The 16,578-nt window shown below is 28.7% G+C and overlaps 2 protein-coding genes across 2 annotated transcripts; one reads left to right on the plus strand and one right to left on the minus strand.

Moving 5' to 3' along the window:
• Window positions 1-1,683: 1,683 nt before the first annotated feature.
• Window positions 1,684-6,082, minus strand: LOC110610510 (ribonucleoside-diphosphate reductase small chain A). Its single transcript, XM_021750456.2, has 9 exons — window positions 5,739-6,082; window positions 4,885-5,045; window positions 4,623-4,671; window positions 4,408-4,534; window positions 3,757-3,822; window positions 3,532-3,648; window positions 3,211-3,373; window positions 3,050-3,120; window positions 1,684-2,089 (listed from the first exon to the last, which is right to left on the minus strand). The coding sequence occupies exons 1-9, from the start codon at window positions 5,899-5,901 to the stop codon at window positions 1,975-1,977; spliced, it is 1,032 nt and encodes a 343-aa protein (XP_021606148.1). The 5' UTR covers window positions 5,902-6,082; the 3' UTR covers window positions 1,684-1,974.
• Window positions 6,083-12,378: 6,296 nt separating this feature from the next.
• On the plus strand, window positions 12,379-16,546 carry LOC110610449 (endo-1,3;1,4-beta-D-glucanase). Its single transcript, XM_021750373.2, has 7 exons — window positions 12,379-12,628; window positions 12,830-12,851; window positions 15,231-15,357; window positions 15,537-15,627; window positions 15,759-15,848; window positions 15,965-16,065; window positions 16,219-16,546. The coding sequence occupies exons 1-7, from the start codon at window positions 12,481-12,483 to the stop codon at window positions 16,357-16,359; spliced, it is 720 nt and encodes a 239-aa protein (XP_021606065.1). The 5' UTR covers window positions 12,379-12,480; the 3' UTR covers window positions 16,360-16,546.
• The last annotated feature ends 32 nt before the right edge of the window (window positions 16,547-16,578 follow it).

Genomic DNA, 16,578 nt, shown 5'->3' on the forward strand with positions numbered 1-16,578 from the left:
TATTTTTTTTTATGTTATTAAATTTTAAAAAATTTTAATGTAAATTAAACGTGAAATGGTTTCTATCAGATCATTTCCGATAAATATCTTTATCATCTTTTTACCTTACAGGAACTTTTTCTCAATATCTCAAACTATTAATTTGCATAACATAAATTCAAATTAATTGTACAACATACTTCAAATACAGAGTGAGTGAGTAGTTTAACAAAATAAAAAAAACTTAACCAATTCTATTGCATGACAAAGATGCATGATTATAAACAATTAAGTAAGTTAGGTAGGTGAAATGGATTAATCAGATATATAACTACACACAATGAGGGGATCCAAGTTGGTATGATTTGATTAGAGGTGGTTAATTAAGTGGGTTAACCAGATCTTAGATAAGATGGATAAAGCCATTAATGGATTTTATTATACAACTTTTCAAGCACTTGGTCATGATTTCTTGCTACACTTGTAAAGGGTTGAAAGGAGATGGAAGCAATTAATTAATATTTTTAATATGAGCACCTTTCATTGTCAGAAGAAGATGATGCCCCTACCAAACTGAGCTAAGACGGCCAAGGCAAGCAAGAATAATAGAGTTGACACTGTAGAATATGATAGAACCCCATTTAGAAAACAAAAGGAAAAGTTTTTTTAAGTTTTATTGTACGTAAATATGATCTTAGATAAAAAAAAAAAAAAAAAAAAAATCCTAAAAAGAACAGGATGAGAACACCTTAGATTTGGTCCATCCAACTCCCAGCTGGTAGGTTTATCTAATTACTGATTAGTTTATTAGAATTAATAAATAAAAAATAAAAACAATTTTTTTCTGGTGGATGTTCGTCCACATAGTAGACACTCAACTAATAATAATAATGAAAAGGAAAAGAGTGCCTAAATTACAAGTTAATGAGAAAACAGAAAAAGGCCCTTGTATTAATGCTATCTTCTAATCAAATTAGCTTTTTTTTTTTAATAAGATTTTAATTTAAAGTTGCGCAATTTAAAAAATATTTTAATATTCATTAAATTAAAATTTATTGGCTTTAGTTCATTTATAAAAATGCTGGCAGGAGAATGGACCATCAGCCTCTCAAATTTGAGGCTACAATTTGTGGGGCTAAATGTATTAGCAATTTGGAGGTGAGATGGATGAGCAAGGCAGCTTCATCAACGGATCCAATCACTTTCAGTGGGATAAAGAAGATGGCGAGATGATAACTGCTTCAGACCGTAGACATAATGTTTCAGAGAAATATTCCATAATGAAGCTGTGAAGACGACAAAAGAAGATAGAATCTGCTATGATAAACTAATTATTCTCAATACTAAAAGCTTATGTTAAGAGGGAACTTTGTTTCATCATTATGGTACCTCCATTTACGAGTAATGAAGATGGTGGATAAATAATCTATATTACCATTTATGAAGCTCCAGATCCTGAGGGCACGTCTTTCTAGTTTCCGAAATAAAATGACAGCACCATCAGACATTTCACGTCAACAACTATCCCCTGGTACCAACTTTTTAAAAAAAAACAACATTTCCTCCCTAAGTCTCAAGTTCTAAGCAAAATTTTCATCATCCAACCATGTTCAAGCATAAGAGCTTTCACATTTCACAACCTAGGCTGACAAAGCCATGGTGTCTGAATCAATAATTACTTTTTTAAAGCATTAACAGTTCAACTCGCGCAGCAAGACGAGGAGAAACGCATTTCCACCTCGAGGAAAAAATATTTTAGAATTCATATATAATGCCTTTTACATAACCTAATTATAACATACACAAACTAGCAGTAGCCAAAATGATTGTACATAACGACAGTTTTAAAGCCAGCCCAAGATAAATAAACAATTACCCCTTATCCTCTGAGATCACTTGCAAATTTTGTAGCCTAAAGACAAATAGGTCACCATAAAGAATAGTAACAAAAAATTTTGATGCATTTTTTCAGCATAGGACTTGCACCATATCAGACTAAAAGTCTTCATCCATTTTAAAGACGAAGTTCTTTCCACCATCTTGAAGGCTCGACATAACAGATGCCTTCTGATAATCTCCTACCCTTCTCTCGAAAAAATTTGCTTTCCCTCTGCACAGTCAAACAAACATGATAAGAACAAGGAAAACTGAGTGAAAAATATCATAAATACTTAAAATGACTACATGAGGCTATAGTGTTTCAAGCATGTCAACAATGCGTTGGCTTAAAAGTCAAATTTTACAAGCAAAAAAAAAACTCAGCTTCTATTTTCAAATTGTCCCCTAATGCACAAGTCACCATAAAATTTAATATGCCTGAACATTCTAATGACTCATGCTTGTGCCAAGAACCACATTGTTTGTGTGCATGCTTGGCTATAGTTAGGATCATCACTACCTCATCCTCTCACTCTATAAGGTCAGACTCCATATTTTTCTCAGTTTTACATGTAATGCTATGAAATAAACTGACAAATATCCTTTGGACGCCTTGTTAGTGTTAGTTGTTAAATCTGGGCAAGGACTAACTCACCAACTCACCCCAAAAGCTAGCTCAATGGCCCATATAAGAGGCACATTACTCCTTTCCCAAACCGTTATAAGATTCACCCAGAACTATGATCGTGACATACGACTATATTTATGGTAACATTAAAGACTCTGATACCATATTAAATTTAGATCAGGTCTAACTCTCTCCAAAAGCTAACTCAGGAGAGGAGTGTTTATGGCACATTACCCCTTTTCCATACCGATGTGAATTTAACAGTAGCTACCCACAATACATGCATCCTCCCAGAGGGATCTACATTATTGGAAGTTGGAATGATCAAGAAAAGGGCGCATTTTTTTCCTAGTCATATTAAGATTAAGTAGGATATTTGGAAGCCTACCAACAAAGGGGTTTACTACGAGACTAACTTCAGAGAAGGCATCTAATAGGAGAATCTACTATTTAGTCTAAATAAGAAACGAGTTTGCCAGAAGCAAAGTTGAGATGAAGCACTCATATAAAGTTTTAATATTCAACTATATGAAGTTCTATAAGGAAGTTATCATCGGCACTCACTGCAAAGATATAAATTCCATCCAATCAAAGGGATTTTCCACGTTGTACTTCCTCTGACAACCTAAAGCAACCTGAAAATGGAAGGAAAAGAAATTGACCTCTTTTTGTCTCTCAATGACTAAAAAATATAATCATAAAGCAATATATTAATGCAGATATACCAAAAGACGATCAGCAACAAACTTTATGTACTGGCTCATAAGTGTCGAGTTCATGCCTATCAGTGCACAAGGGAGGGCATTGCACACAAACTCAGTTTCAATTTCCACTGCTTCAGCAACAATTTGCTCAACCTTTTGCTTTTCAAGTTTCTTCTGCAACAAACTGTAGGCGGCCATTATACTTAGACAACTCCAATAAGTACTTTTGCATCATATAGGAAAACCAAGACAGGTAAATCTATAATTCCTATTTCTAGCTAAGAAACATATATGAAAAAAATGCAAATAATAAAAAAGGAATATGAAAGGGAGAAGGTTTACCTGTATAGAAGGCAAGCAAAGTCACAATGCAGGCCTTCATCTCTGGAAATTAGCTCATTTGAGAATGTCAAACCTGGCATCAAGCCCCTTTTCTTAAGCCAGAAAATGGAACAGAAGCTGAGAACAATAAATAAATAAAATGAAATAAACAATTTAATTATGCAATATGAACGTCATCACAAAAAAGAATAAAATGTCATATTTCTTATATTTAGCAAAGATTACCTTCCTGAGAAAAAGATTCCTTCAACACAAGAAAAAGCAACAAGTCTCTCTGCAAACAATGAGGAACTACACAAAGGAAATAAAGAAATATTATTGATAGCAACAGATCACAACATGAGGCTCAAGCACTAAGTTTTGTGCAGTTACTTCCAAATTGCAGACAAGACTGCTGGTTACTAGCACAACTCACAGAATGGACCATTTAATGTGAATGGCTTGAGATTAATTCTTTGTTTAGGAAAAAAAATTATAAGGACGAAAGAAAATAAGAGGAATGAAAATGGAAAGAAAAGTGTGAAGAAAAATATTTGCACCACTTGTTTGGGTGAGAAAGGAAAAGTGGAGGAAAGAAAATTAGTTGAAACAGGGAAAAATAATATTTTTATCCTTGTGAGTTTTATTTTAGTCATAAGAGCACAATAGTTACTTTATATGTTTTCCTCCCATTTTTTATTCGATGTGGAGTGAAAATCTTTTATGGCCCCGCATAAATTTTCCACTTAAAAATCTCCTTTCTCCCATTTTTTCCTCATCTTCCAAAAAAAAAGGAATGTTCCATTATTTTCTTTACTTACCTTTTTTTCCTCTCCTTTTTCACCCTTCCAAAACATAGGATAAGACTTATTTGAGAGTAGTAATAAGCTGAAGTACCTGTGAATCCAGTCCAATGCCCATTTTGCCTTCCTAGCCACACAAGGAATTGTTTCAATAGCATTAAACAACCTATGTTTCTCCCTTGAATCCTTGATGTACGTCTCTAGAAGCAAGCTGTACATCTCTGATGATAGGAAGAAAAGATTCCTCAATCAGGTTCTTCACTGGATGATGATAATAGAAATCCACTAACATCACTTACAAAGCTCTACCAGAATGAATATTCTCCATTGCAATTTGAAATCCATAGAATGCTCGGGCCTATAGTAAAGAGAAGGAAAATAATTATTGCCATTAGACTATCAACTGGAAAAAAAATCCTTAACAATTGTGGTATCATATAGAATCATCTTAAATAAACATATAATAGTAACAACTCAGGGTAAATAGAGATAAAATTAGAAGTACTGCAAATGAGCATATAGCCTTAATAAAAGCAAATAAAATATTAGGAGCTTAGACAACACAATTCACCTCTGGAATTTGAACATCACTCAGAAATCTTGCTGCTAGGTTCTCCAAAACAATCCCATCAGATGCAGCAAAAAATGCCAATACATGGCTTATAAAGTGTTTCTCTGAAATAGACAGAGTTTCCCACTGCTGCACATCCTGGGAAAGATCAACCTCCTCAGCTGCAAGTGAACTCACAAGTTATTTAAACAAATCAAAAGAAAATGCAGACATCTGCAAGCCAACAAACACAGTATGGAAACAAATTGTTGAGTTACAATTAATAACATATCAAAAAATTGCCCAAACTAAAGTTCCAATTTTCCAGCTGTGAAATTAGAAATAGAAGTCCACTTATCAAGTATGCATATTATGAACTTTAAAATCAATTAGAGAGAGAATGATAGGTCATTCGCCACCAATACCTCACAATGGGAAAAAAAAAAAAAAAAGGACAGAGAGTTGAATTAAAAGGGAAGTAAAGAAGATTGCTTAAGGTAGTTGCTTTACATCATCTAACAAGGCTTGGATATCATCCGAATATTCCTCTAGAAAGTCTCGAGTAGAAACAGAGCCTCGTAAACAAAAGAATAATGCACCGAGTATCTACAAGAGATATAAGAAGAGGCAAAATTCTGAAATTGAGAGTTCGAGACGAAAATTTTCCAAATTTTAGATATACAGGAAGGAGGGGGGATTCTAATGGCCTCAAAGAAGCCATTTTTCCAAACAAAATCCCCTCTTTCCGTCAAACTAACGAAGCTGCGCGCATAAGAATATTAGAGCGCGCGCAATTGAAAATACCCAAAATCCAAAAAAAGGGCACGGAAATAATAATGATAACAAAACAGACAGAACCGAGAGAATTATAGTACCTGTCCAAAAACTGGCCTCAGCCTTCTTGTACATCTCCCAAAGTTGCTTATATCTGATGGGAAACATACAAAATCTCTGGTTCTGTTCCTTTAGTATTGGCTCCTCTCCTTCTTCGTCTTCTCCGCATCTTTCCGTCTCTGTTCCATTTCTTAAAGAACCCATTTGGTAATCTCTCTCTTTGAGCGGGTGTTGTATAGTTATATAGTACAATTTTCTATAGGCGTAGTGGAGAAAGAGTTGAGAAACCCTACAAAAACCCTCCAGCAAAGAGACACATGGGCTGTGGTTGTTAACGGCGAATCAATCTTTCGACAAAAAAAAAAAAAATCAGAGAAAAATACGTGCTGATGATTAATGACGATTGCTGATTAGCACTTTTTGTTTCTATGTTTCATGTTTGTCCATTTCCTTGTAGCGCATGGATTTTTTTACGCCTCATAGTGAATTTCTAGATCAGCGGCGTCGTTTTATGAAGTCAAAACTGAAACAGAAGTCTTTTATATTTTTCAAACACGTACATTTTTATATTTATATTTTAATCTTATTAAATGATAAAGTTAATCTTCCTATATTCACATCAATTTTAATTATTTATCTTAATTAATTTTAATTAAAAAAATTTTAATTTACATATTATGTCGTATACAATTATTTTTTAAAAAATTTATTAATAAAAAAATAAAATATTTATATTAATTTATATTTATATTCAAAATTTTAAATTTTAAATAATAAAACTAAAATTTTTTTATTTTATCTCAATATAACCAAAAAAATAAATTAAATATAAAAAATTATTGAAAAATCATAATATAATTTTTAAAATTTTATTTGATAAATAAAATAATTCTTAAAATATATATTTTTATTTTAATAATATCTTTTTTTGTTAATCCTATTATTTATTTCTCATTCTCATTTTTATACACATATTATAATTTAATAAAAATTTAAAATGTAAAAAATTTATAGTATAAAATATATAATATATAATATTTTATTTTACTTAATATTATTATATGAAATATAATTTTTTGTCGGATTAATCAATATATTAATATATATTATAAATATAATTATTATATAAGTGAGCAAAATAAAAATATTTAATATTTTAAATAACTTATAAGACATGTCATGACATAAAGGATTTTATATAGTAAAATATGTATATTTAATATTATTAATGTAAAATATAATTTTACATATATTAAAAATATGTGTGTAATTTATAATAGTGAATATAAATCTTTAATAAAATATTTTAATATATAATATTTATATATAATATTTTATATAGTGAAAATTTATTTATAATAAATATTTATTTAATTTTATATATAATAAATATAAAGTAAATTTATTTTTAATATAAAATTTAAATTAAATGACGTATGTTTATTAATATAAAATTTTAAAAACTATATTATAATTTGTTATTAATTTTTTCAGATTTAATTTAGTTTTTTAATTATAATTGTGATAAATTAAAAAAGTTTTAATTTTATTATATAAAATATAAAATTTTGAATATAAATATGAATTAATATAAATATTTTAATTTCTTTTTCAATAAATATTTTAAAAAATAATTCTGTATGATATAACACATAAATTAAAAATTATTTTAATTTATAACATAAATATTTTAATTTTTTTCATTAAATATTTTAAAAAATAATTCTATATAATATAATACGTAAATTAAAAATTATTTAGTCAAAATTAATTAAGATAGATGATTAACATTGAGAAAAATATGAAATGATTGATTTTATTATTAAAGATTTTAATATTATAATATAAATATGAAAAGTGTTAAAAGTTTTAATTTTTTTATTCAATAAATCTAAAATTAATTGATGATGAATTTGCAGTTTCACATATGGATATAAATTATTTAGGCCTACAGTTATATTTATAAAAAAAAATAAAAATATTTTAGGCTTAAAATATAATATTTTTAGAATCAATTTATAAATTGCACATAATGAATATAAATTATTTAGTATTTTTAAAATATTTGCATTTTCTTAAATAAATTAGATAAAAATATTATATTTTTATAAGTGAGATAATATTTTTTTATCACAATTATAAAAAAATAAAATTTAAAATCTCTCAAATTTACTTTAATATATTTATTATCAGACTAAATCAACAAGAACAGAAAATATTACCTAAAAATATTATGGGATTTTCGTATATTTCATACTTCAGATGGCAAATTCATTTTTTCAAAAATATTGATGTCATGTTTATTTATAGAAAATTAAGATAATTTTTTGAAAATTTCTATAAGAAAATTAAAAACTAATGTTTATATGTGTCCGTTTTTTTAAACGAATAATTAAAAACTACTGTTTTAGTTTTTAAAATTTAACTAAGACTTGAAAAATGGTTTTATTTTTTTTATACATTTTCTTTTATAATAAAATTAGTTTAATTATTTTCATATTTTTGTCTATCAATTTTTCAAATATAGAATTAAAAAAAAACTAGTTTTTCAATTTTATAAACTTGAATTAATATTTAGAAAACAGTTTTAGCTCTTTTCACTATTTTTCTTTATAATACAAATTAAAGTTTTTTACTTTTTTTAAATTAAAAACAACTTTCTATAAAAAAAAATTATGGAAATTATGTTTAATATTTATAAAAAATAATTGTATTCTAATCAAATGATAAAAAAAAAAGTAAAAAGTAAAATAATTAATTATGTAAATGTATTTTTATTTATTTTTTTCAATTACAAAATTTACGAATACTTTGTATTATTTTAAAATAAAAAAGTAATTTTTGTTATTAATAGAATAAACATGTTTTTCATATTTTTCTTTGCATTTTTAGATTAAAAAAAATACAAAACAATAAATTTATTTTACATAAATAAACACCTCCTAATGCTCTTCTTTTTAAGAATTCAACATTGTAAATGATTTAGAATAATACATGGCTAGGGCAATTTCCCATTCAAATTAACATATTCTCTCTCCGTATTATAAATTTTGATTACTTTACTTTTAATATATACATATTAAAATATGTAATATTTTTTATTTTTTAATTATATTTATTTTAAAAATATTAAATTTTATTAAATATTAAGAGATTTTTTGAAAAAAATAAAATAAAATTATTATAGTTAATTTTTATATTATTATAGCATAAAAAAATAGATAATAATTAAAAAATAAATATAGATAAAAATTATGAGATGGAAATGATATATTTCAACTATGTTAATATTTATTTTTAAAAAAATAATTTTAGAAATCTTTGTTTCTCTGAAATGGTATATTTCTTTTTTTCAATAATTTTCTTTTAAAGTCACATTATTATTGATAATTTTTTATTAACTACCAAATACATGGGTTGATTGTTGATCCTTTATGGAAAAAGACCTATAAAATATGAAAAAATAATCTGGATGCATGAGAAATGTTTTCGCTAGAGACCCTGCGATGCTCAAATTAAATCAATAATTATCTTAGATGCATTAATATGAAGATAAAGTAAATAATAATAAAACAATCCAAATAAATTTTTAAAGTGCATGTATTTTAAAAATTCTTTTATGAGCGTATAAGAGTTTGTCTCTATATCTAAGAGAGATATTTTAATTTTTTGGTTGGTATCAGAATATATATATATATATTGATCAGCTTAATTGATGTCTTATGTCGTGAAGTTCCATTAGATGGTAGAGCAAATTTAGTTTATACTCTGTCTATCTTATATGTTACGTCATGTTACGTCAGTGAGTTTTTCGGTATACATATTTAATACTTCAGAGAGTTAGAGAGATCCACCGTTATATTGGAGGTCGGCTGTTTTTGTATTCAATTGTCTCGTTTATAGTACGAGTCTTGAAGTGGTCGACCTGTTCATTCCAGGCATTAATGAAACAGTTTAACCTGATTGTTCCAGGTATTAATGAAATATGTTTAATCAACGGATAATTTGGCTCATAAGTAGGAGAGTTCATGAATTGGTTCAATCCGTAAAACTAAATCAATCCAAATTAATAAATTTAATTATCTAGTTATATTATATTAATTTAGATATTTTATTTAAATTTTTTGTTAATTTGGTCCATTAATCAATAAATAATTATTTTATATTTAATTACCTATTATAAAATCTAATTTTTTTTTCAATAAAAATTGAGGGAGTATAATAAATTGAGGGAGTATCTACTATTACCTTTTTTATATGCAACTTTACTTTACTTTTAATTTTTATATTTATTTGTAATATAATATTAATTAATTTTTTTTTATCTCTACTATTATCAAAAAGGTAATACCTCAATTTAATTATTCTATTTTTATTTTTTATTTAAAAAAAATTAAAAATTAGCCATATTTTTGCACCTATAATATATTTTGTAGATATATTATTTTATTTTTTTACAATTATTATACGTATAATAATTTTTTAATTTTTATAAAATTAAAATTAATCATATTTATAAAAAAATTAAATTAATATATAAAAATTATTTTAATTTTTAATTCGTCTAAAATTTAAAAGTAATTACATTTTTTAAGAAGGAGTTAAAATAATTTATAAAATATATTTTATTTTTTAATTTATATAAAATTAAATTTGTCACATTTATGAAAATAATTAAAATAATATGTGAAAATTATTTTAATTTTTTAATGTCTAAAAAATTAAAATTAGAATTAGAATTTTTATTTTGAAATTAAACTCTTTTTTAATTTACAAGATTTAAAAAATATATAATTTATAAAATTAATTAGATATTTTTTCTTTGTTATTATTTAAAATTTAATTATTTTTATTTAATTATTTTATAATATTTTTTAATTTATATTTTTCAATTATATTTTATTATATTAATAGTTAAGATTTTAATGATTTTTAATTGTATTTCATTATTAATATATTATTAATTAATAAATTAATTTTAATAATTAATGGAACAAAAAGATAATAAATAATTTAAATGGTTAATTATTGATTAATTAATAAAAAATATGACTTGGATTGAATTTAATCACAATAACATAATTATATATTATGATGAATGAAAATAATTTAGATTTTTTTTTTTAAATGAAAATCGGAGATTGGTGAAGTAGAATTGAGATCTCCCATATTTATTTAAATGTATTTATCAACCATCAGACTAAATTTATGAATGTGAAGATAATTTAAATTTAAATTACTATTTATATTCTGTATATAAAATAGATTTTATGTTTTTTATATTATTAATTATAAATTAGAAAAGCTTGCTTTTTAAATACCTGTGACGAATTTATGTTATCTAAGGAGCTAAAGTTATGAAAGCTGTGAACTTAAATAAGAATAGATTTTAGTTTACTACTATTGAGCCCGTTTGGCCATGATAAAATCCATTACTATTTGCATTGATAAAAAAAGAAATAGATTTGATAAATAAAAAAATAAATATTCATTTAATTTATGTATTTAGTATTTATAATTTAATTAATTATACATATGAAAATGTATTTTTAAGTTGAGTAGAATGTAAATAGTGGGATGGATCATAAAGACGAGAGAGCCGCCTGTATTCTGAATCAAGTTACTTTTGACAATGAATAGGATATCAAAGAAAATAATTATATTTAACTATTACTAATTATTGTACATCATTTATATTCTTTTTTATATTAATTATTATTTAAAACTATTTCATTTTACATATTTAAAAAAAAAACCTCATTTAAACGATTTATTATAAAATTAAAAAATCAATTAATAAAATTTTTCATAATATAAAAATTAAATAATAAATTAATAAATTTCTTATAATTTTTTATATATTTATTTTTAAAATTAAAATACCAACTAATTAATTTATTTTTATATAAGAACTAAATAAAAAATTTCCCTATTTACATCAATTTAGTCATCCGTGCTTTAGGGAAAGAAATTTAAGTTAATTTTAAGTTTAATTTGGTATGTACTGTGGCTATACAATTATAATTTTTACATTTTATAGGTTTTAAATATTAAGAAATAAGAAAAAATTACTATTTAGTTTATATAGTATAAAAGAATTTACTACTTGATCTCTCAAATTTAAAAATTATATTAAAATATTTTTAATTTTTTAAAAAATATACTAGTTAGTATCTCTATTAATTTTAACGGTTAAATATCGTAAATAAATTTAAAATATTTCAAATATTAATTAATAGATTTTAAAAAAATATGAAAATTAATTAATAAAATTTTTAAAATTATAAAAATTAAATAGTAAAATATTTAATGATTAAAATTAAATGATATATTTTTAAAATATTAAAAATATTTTAATATATTTTTTAAAATTAAGGATAAATAGTGTTTTTAAAATATAAAGTAAGTAATAATTTTTTCAAGAAATAATTACTAATAATCGGAATTATAAAATGACAATTTAATTTCTAATTATTTTTTATTAAACATGATACTGTTTTTTTCTTAAAATAAACTAATGAGTTAAAACTAAAACATGCTATGATTGCAAGCAAGTTGAAAGGTTGATTCTCATATGACATATGGAATGACGTTTTTCCAAATCCATGAATTCTTAGTCTTTCTGTATCCTTGCGACTTTTCCAGTCCCAGTCCCTTTTTTTTTTTTTTTTTGTATAATCTCGCTAAAGAGAAAGTGTCGAATGCCTACTGGTCTTTATTTTTATTTTTTCTCAGTTGCCACTTTCTAACCATTTTCCCAAAGAATTGTCCATTACATGAGACATGTCGAGCTCTCAATGCCTGGAGAATCCACCAACTCTAAACCCAGACTATGGAGTTGGTACAGTTGAGGAACTGGGTGGCCTCAACACTTACGTCACTGGTCCTTCTGATTCCAAGCTCGCCATCCTTCTGGCCAACGACGCCTTTGGTAATGCCCCATCTTCATTTTCTTCACTAATACTTTCTTCTTGCATCTATTTCCATATGGTTTGCTTTCTTCAAGCTCAGAGTTCTCATAGGTCTAGATGGTCAAGTTATCTCTTAATGGGGAAAGAAAGATTGGTATCTTTTAAGTACTGAGGAATCTTTCTTGTAGAGTTTATTTACTTGTTTTTTAAACTTTTTGCAGGATATGAAGCACCAAATTTAAGGTAAATCCTTTCATATAAATCCCATCGTTTGTTATATATGTAACGACCCGAAAATCGAACCACTACCGGCGCTAGGATCCAGATCGGTTTAAGGCCGCCGGGACCCGTAGCAAACCTAACATATAACCTGTACACCTGTTTAATCCCATACACGATCAACATATACATAAAAATTTTGAACTTCCTCATTCATTTACCAAACTTAACCTGTGCATGCACAACTCATAAGCATAAATATTAAACCCCACACTGGAGCCCTCATTAAATACTCCAATGGGGTGACATAATATATGATAAGTTTGGTTTACATAAATATCATTAACTCATTTCATTAAAAGATCATGTACTCAAAAGGTGATTAACAACATACTAGGGTCAAGCACATCTCTAAACCTCAATACTCGTCATTACATTACATTACTATACATTACATCATCTTCATGTCCACAGCTAACTATTACATAAAACATAACTTTACTCTTCTTGACCTCCCGGCCTATCTCGTACCTGCATACCTGGGGGATTAGGGAAATGGATTGAGCTATTAGAGCCTAGTGAGCAGAATAATAAAACATTTAAAACACATGCTATCATGGAATGCATCACATCACAGACAAATCACATCAAGGATGATTTTGTCGCCAATAGTCCTCTACACGTCCAATAGTGCCAGGGGCGTAGAATGGGCCTCGACCTGTCTTTCTCTTAACATAGTGCTAGGGGCGTAGAATGGGCCTCGACCTGGACTTCCATACCATACCATATCATATCATACCACATCATATCATACGAGGACTAAAAGATCATCCAATACCCATCCACATCATCATCAAATTATGTAATGCAATATATTCGTGAATTCTAATGCAAACAACCTAATTTATCTCATGGCATTCATGATGCATGAACATGCTCAAAGCTGATTTATTTATTTTAAACATAAAGAGTTATTCTACTCACCTCAGGCTAGCTCTGATAAGACACTGAAACAACTATCTCACTGCTGGGGTCCTCGGTTTCTCAGGTCCGAACCTACACAGGTGGACTCAAATGAGGGACCAAACATACATGAACATGACTCTAAAATACTCCCCAAAAACCCCCTAAAACACCTTAAAACAATCATAGAAAACATGCAAAGGAAGGCTGAATAGAGCACTTTCAGCGGCAAGTTCGGCGGCCGAAAGTCCCTCCAGAGACGAAAGTCATGCACCTTCGGCGGCACTTTCGGCGCCCGAAGGTTCCTTCCAGAGACGAAACTCATGCATGTTCGGCGGCACCTTCGGCAGCCGAAACTCCCTTCCAGAGTCGAAAGTCCACTTTCGGGGGCAGGGTTCGGCAGCCAAAGGCTGGCCTCCACAGGCAGGTTCGGCGGCCGAAAGTCCCTTCGGCTGCCGAACCTGAGTTCTTCCAAAGGGCAGAACTCAGCCTCCACAATGCTCATTTGCCTCCCAAACTATTCCAACTCAAAACCAACACTTCCAAAACATGCATACACACATACATAAGCTCCTAGGGGCTTCAAACTATCCTAAACCCCAACTACAACACATCAAACATAAACAAACAACCCACATTGCTTAAAAACTCAACATAAACCCATAAACAACCTAAACATGTATTTCTACCCCATAAACTTTCATAAAACTCGTTTAAAACATGAAATGAGTTAAGGATCTACTCTTACCTCTTGGAGAACGAGAGGAGAGGCGATCTAACTCGGAGATGGGGGAGATCTAGCTCCTTGGGTCTCCAATCTCCAAAACTTGCTCAAAACTCACAAATCTTAAAAAAACCAAGCAAACACTTGTTAAAACTTGAAAGATTGGAGGAAAATCGTCAAAAACGACCATGGGAGAGCATGGACTCACTGTTGGCCGAAAATGGGGAGAAAACTCGCCCGTTTTGGCCATGGAGCCCTTATATAGGGGCTGGCTAAACCACCTTCGACAGCCTAAAGTGCCTTCAAAACTCATGCAAGTTCGGCGGCCGAACATGAACCACATTCGGAAGCCTAACGTGCCCCCCTAAACTATCCCACGTTCGGCGGCCGAACCTGGAAATGCCTCCATGGTCTTTTTCATTCAAAACTCAGCTTCTTTCTTACTTAAAATCATAAAACACATTAAAACATTTTATAAAAACATTATCTTACCCTTCTAGAGGTTTCCGACATCCGAGATTCCACCGGACGGTAGGAATTCCGATACCGGGGGTCTAACCGGGTATTACAATATAGATTTCCAAGCATGATTAGTAGCCATTCCCATTTATACCATTGGCAAGGAACAGGTAACCATGGCTCATTTTATTGTGCGTGAGATTTATAATAATTTCTAATCTCGTCAGATTAGTTGTTGAATTTGTTTTGTTGTAAAGGAAGCTTGCAGACAAAGTTGCAGCAGCTGGATTCCTTGTAGTGGTTCCTGATTTTCTTTATGGTGATCCAGCTAATCCAAATAATCCTAAATTCGATAGAGACATCTGGATGAAAAATCATGACACAGTGAGTTCAATTCCTTGCTTTTATTCATTCTTTAATGTAGGAGAATAAGAAAGAACACAGTGTTTCTTTGCAATTTTGTTCAAGACTTGTAATTAGAAGATAACTTGTAAACATGCATACATGTAACTTTACTTTGCCCTTTAATTAAACTAAAATTTCTGAATGTATTTTCCTTTCAGGCTAAAGGATGTGAAGATGCCTTAAAAGTCATTGCTGCACTTAAAAACAGGGGCATTTCTGCAGTAGGGGCTGCAGGTTTTTGCTGGGGCGGTAAGTTGTTTGAGTTCAGTGTCAAACACTGTTGGGACTTGGGAGCATTAAAACGCCTTGAATCTAATGAATAATCCTTGTACAGAAGACCCTCCAAAATTCATATATGTTTTTGGTTACATGCTTTTCAGGAATGGTAGTAGTAAAACTAGCAAGTTATGATTGCATTCAGGCTGCAGTGATTTTGCATCCGGGTACGATTACTGCTGATGAGATCAGAGGCAAGTAAAGCTACAGTCATCTTCAGGCCTTTTTAAACGTTGAACTGAAGTTCATCGGTAGCTTTTTTTCTTCATGCCTTTGCCATGTGTGCATTGCTGATGGAGTAACTTTTCAGCTGTTAAGGTTCCTACTGCTATATTGGGTGCTGAATTTGATCATATTTTCCCATCCGAACAACTGAAACAGTTAGGAGAAATTTTAGCAGCAAAATCCCAGGTAAAAAGTCCTCAGTGTGAGCTTTGTGCATCACACTTTATGGATGAACTCAATCAATAAACTAGCTCCAATGAGTATAGATTAGTTACAATTTTCTTGTTTTGGTTTCATATGTTTTCTCTAATTGATTTTCGATATATCCATGTCCTGCAGTTCGAGAGTTATGTAAAGATATTCCCTGGTGTTGCTCATGGATGGACAATGAGGTATAATGATGAGGATGATTCAGCTGTCAAGATTGCTGAAGAAGCTCATTTAGACATGTTGAATTGGCTAGTTAAGCATGTCAAATGAGAGCATAAGTTTCTATATATGAAGATTCTGAATTCGAGTTTAGAAGGCCAGGCAATGAATTGGGTATAAGAGAACTGGTTTATGTGACTCATGTAGAAACCAGCATTAATAATAAACATCTTCTGTGTCTGTATCACTATGTATTAACCTTCTTATTACATGATTAAAGATGTGGTCTTTTCCACCATCTATACTGTCATAAGGAAGAGTAATGAGAGT

This window comes from Manihot esculenta, chromosome 3, assembly GCF_001659605.2.
Source record: "Manihot esculenta cultivar AM560-2 chromosome 3, M.esculenta_v8, whole genome shotgun sequence".
Taxonomy (NCBI): domain Eukaryota; kingdom Viridiplantae; phylum Streptophyta; class Magnoliopsida; order Malpighiales; family Euphorbiaceae; genus Manihot; species Manihot esculenta.

What these genes read in the sequence shown, in the direction of transcription:
- LOC110610510 (XM_021750456.2), bottom strand. Translation starts at nt 5,901, where the DNA reads ATGGGTTCTTTAAGAAATGGAACAGAGACGGAAAGATGCGGAGAAGAC. An exon ending in TGAGGCCAGTTTTTGGACAG is followed by an intron (nt 5,046 to 5,738) that starts GTACTATAATTC and finishes GTTCACTTGCAG; the next exon opens with CTGAGGAGGTTGATCTTTCC. An exon ending in TTTGCTTGCCTTCTATACAG is followed by an intron (nt 3,374 to 3,531) that starts GTAAACCTTCTC and finishes GGCCGCCTACAG; the next exon opens with TTTGTTGCAGAAGAAACTTG.
- LOC110610449 (XM_021750373.2), top strand. Translation starts at nt 12,481, where the DNA reads ATGTCGAGCTCTCAATGCCTGGAGAATCCACCAACTCTAAACCCAGAC. An exon ending in TCTGGCCAACGACGCCTTTG is followed by an intron (nt 12,629 to 12,829) that starts GTAATGCCCCAT and finishes AACTTTTTGCAG; the next exon opens with GATATGAAGCACCAAATTTA. An exon ending in TGCAGGTTTTTGCTGGGGCG is followed by an intron (nt 15,628 to 15,758) that starts GTAAGTTGTTTG and finishes CATGCTTTTCAG; the next exon opens with GAATGGTAGTAGTAAAACTA.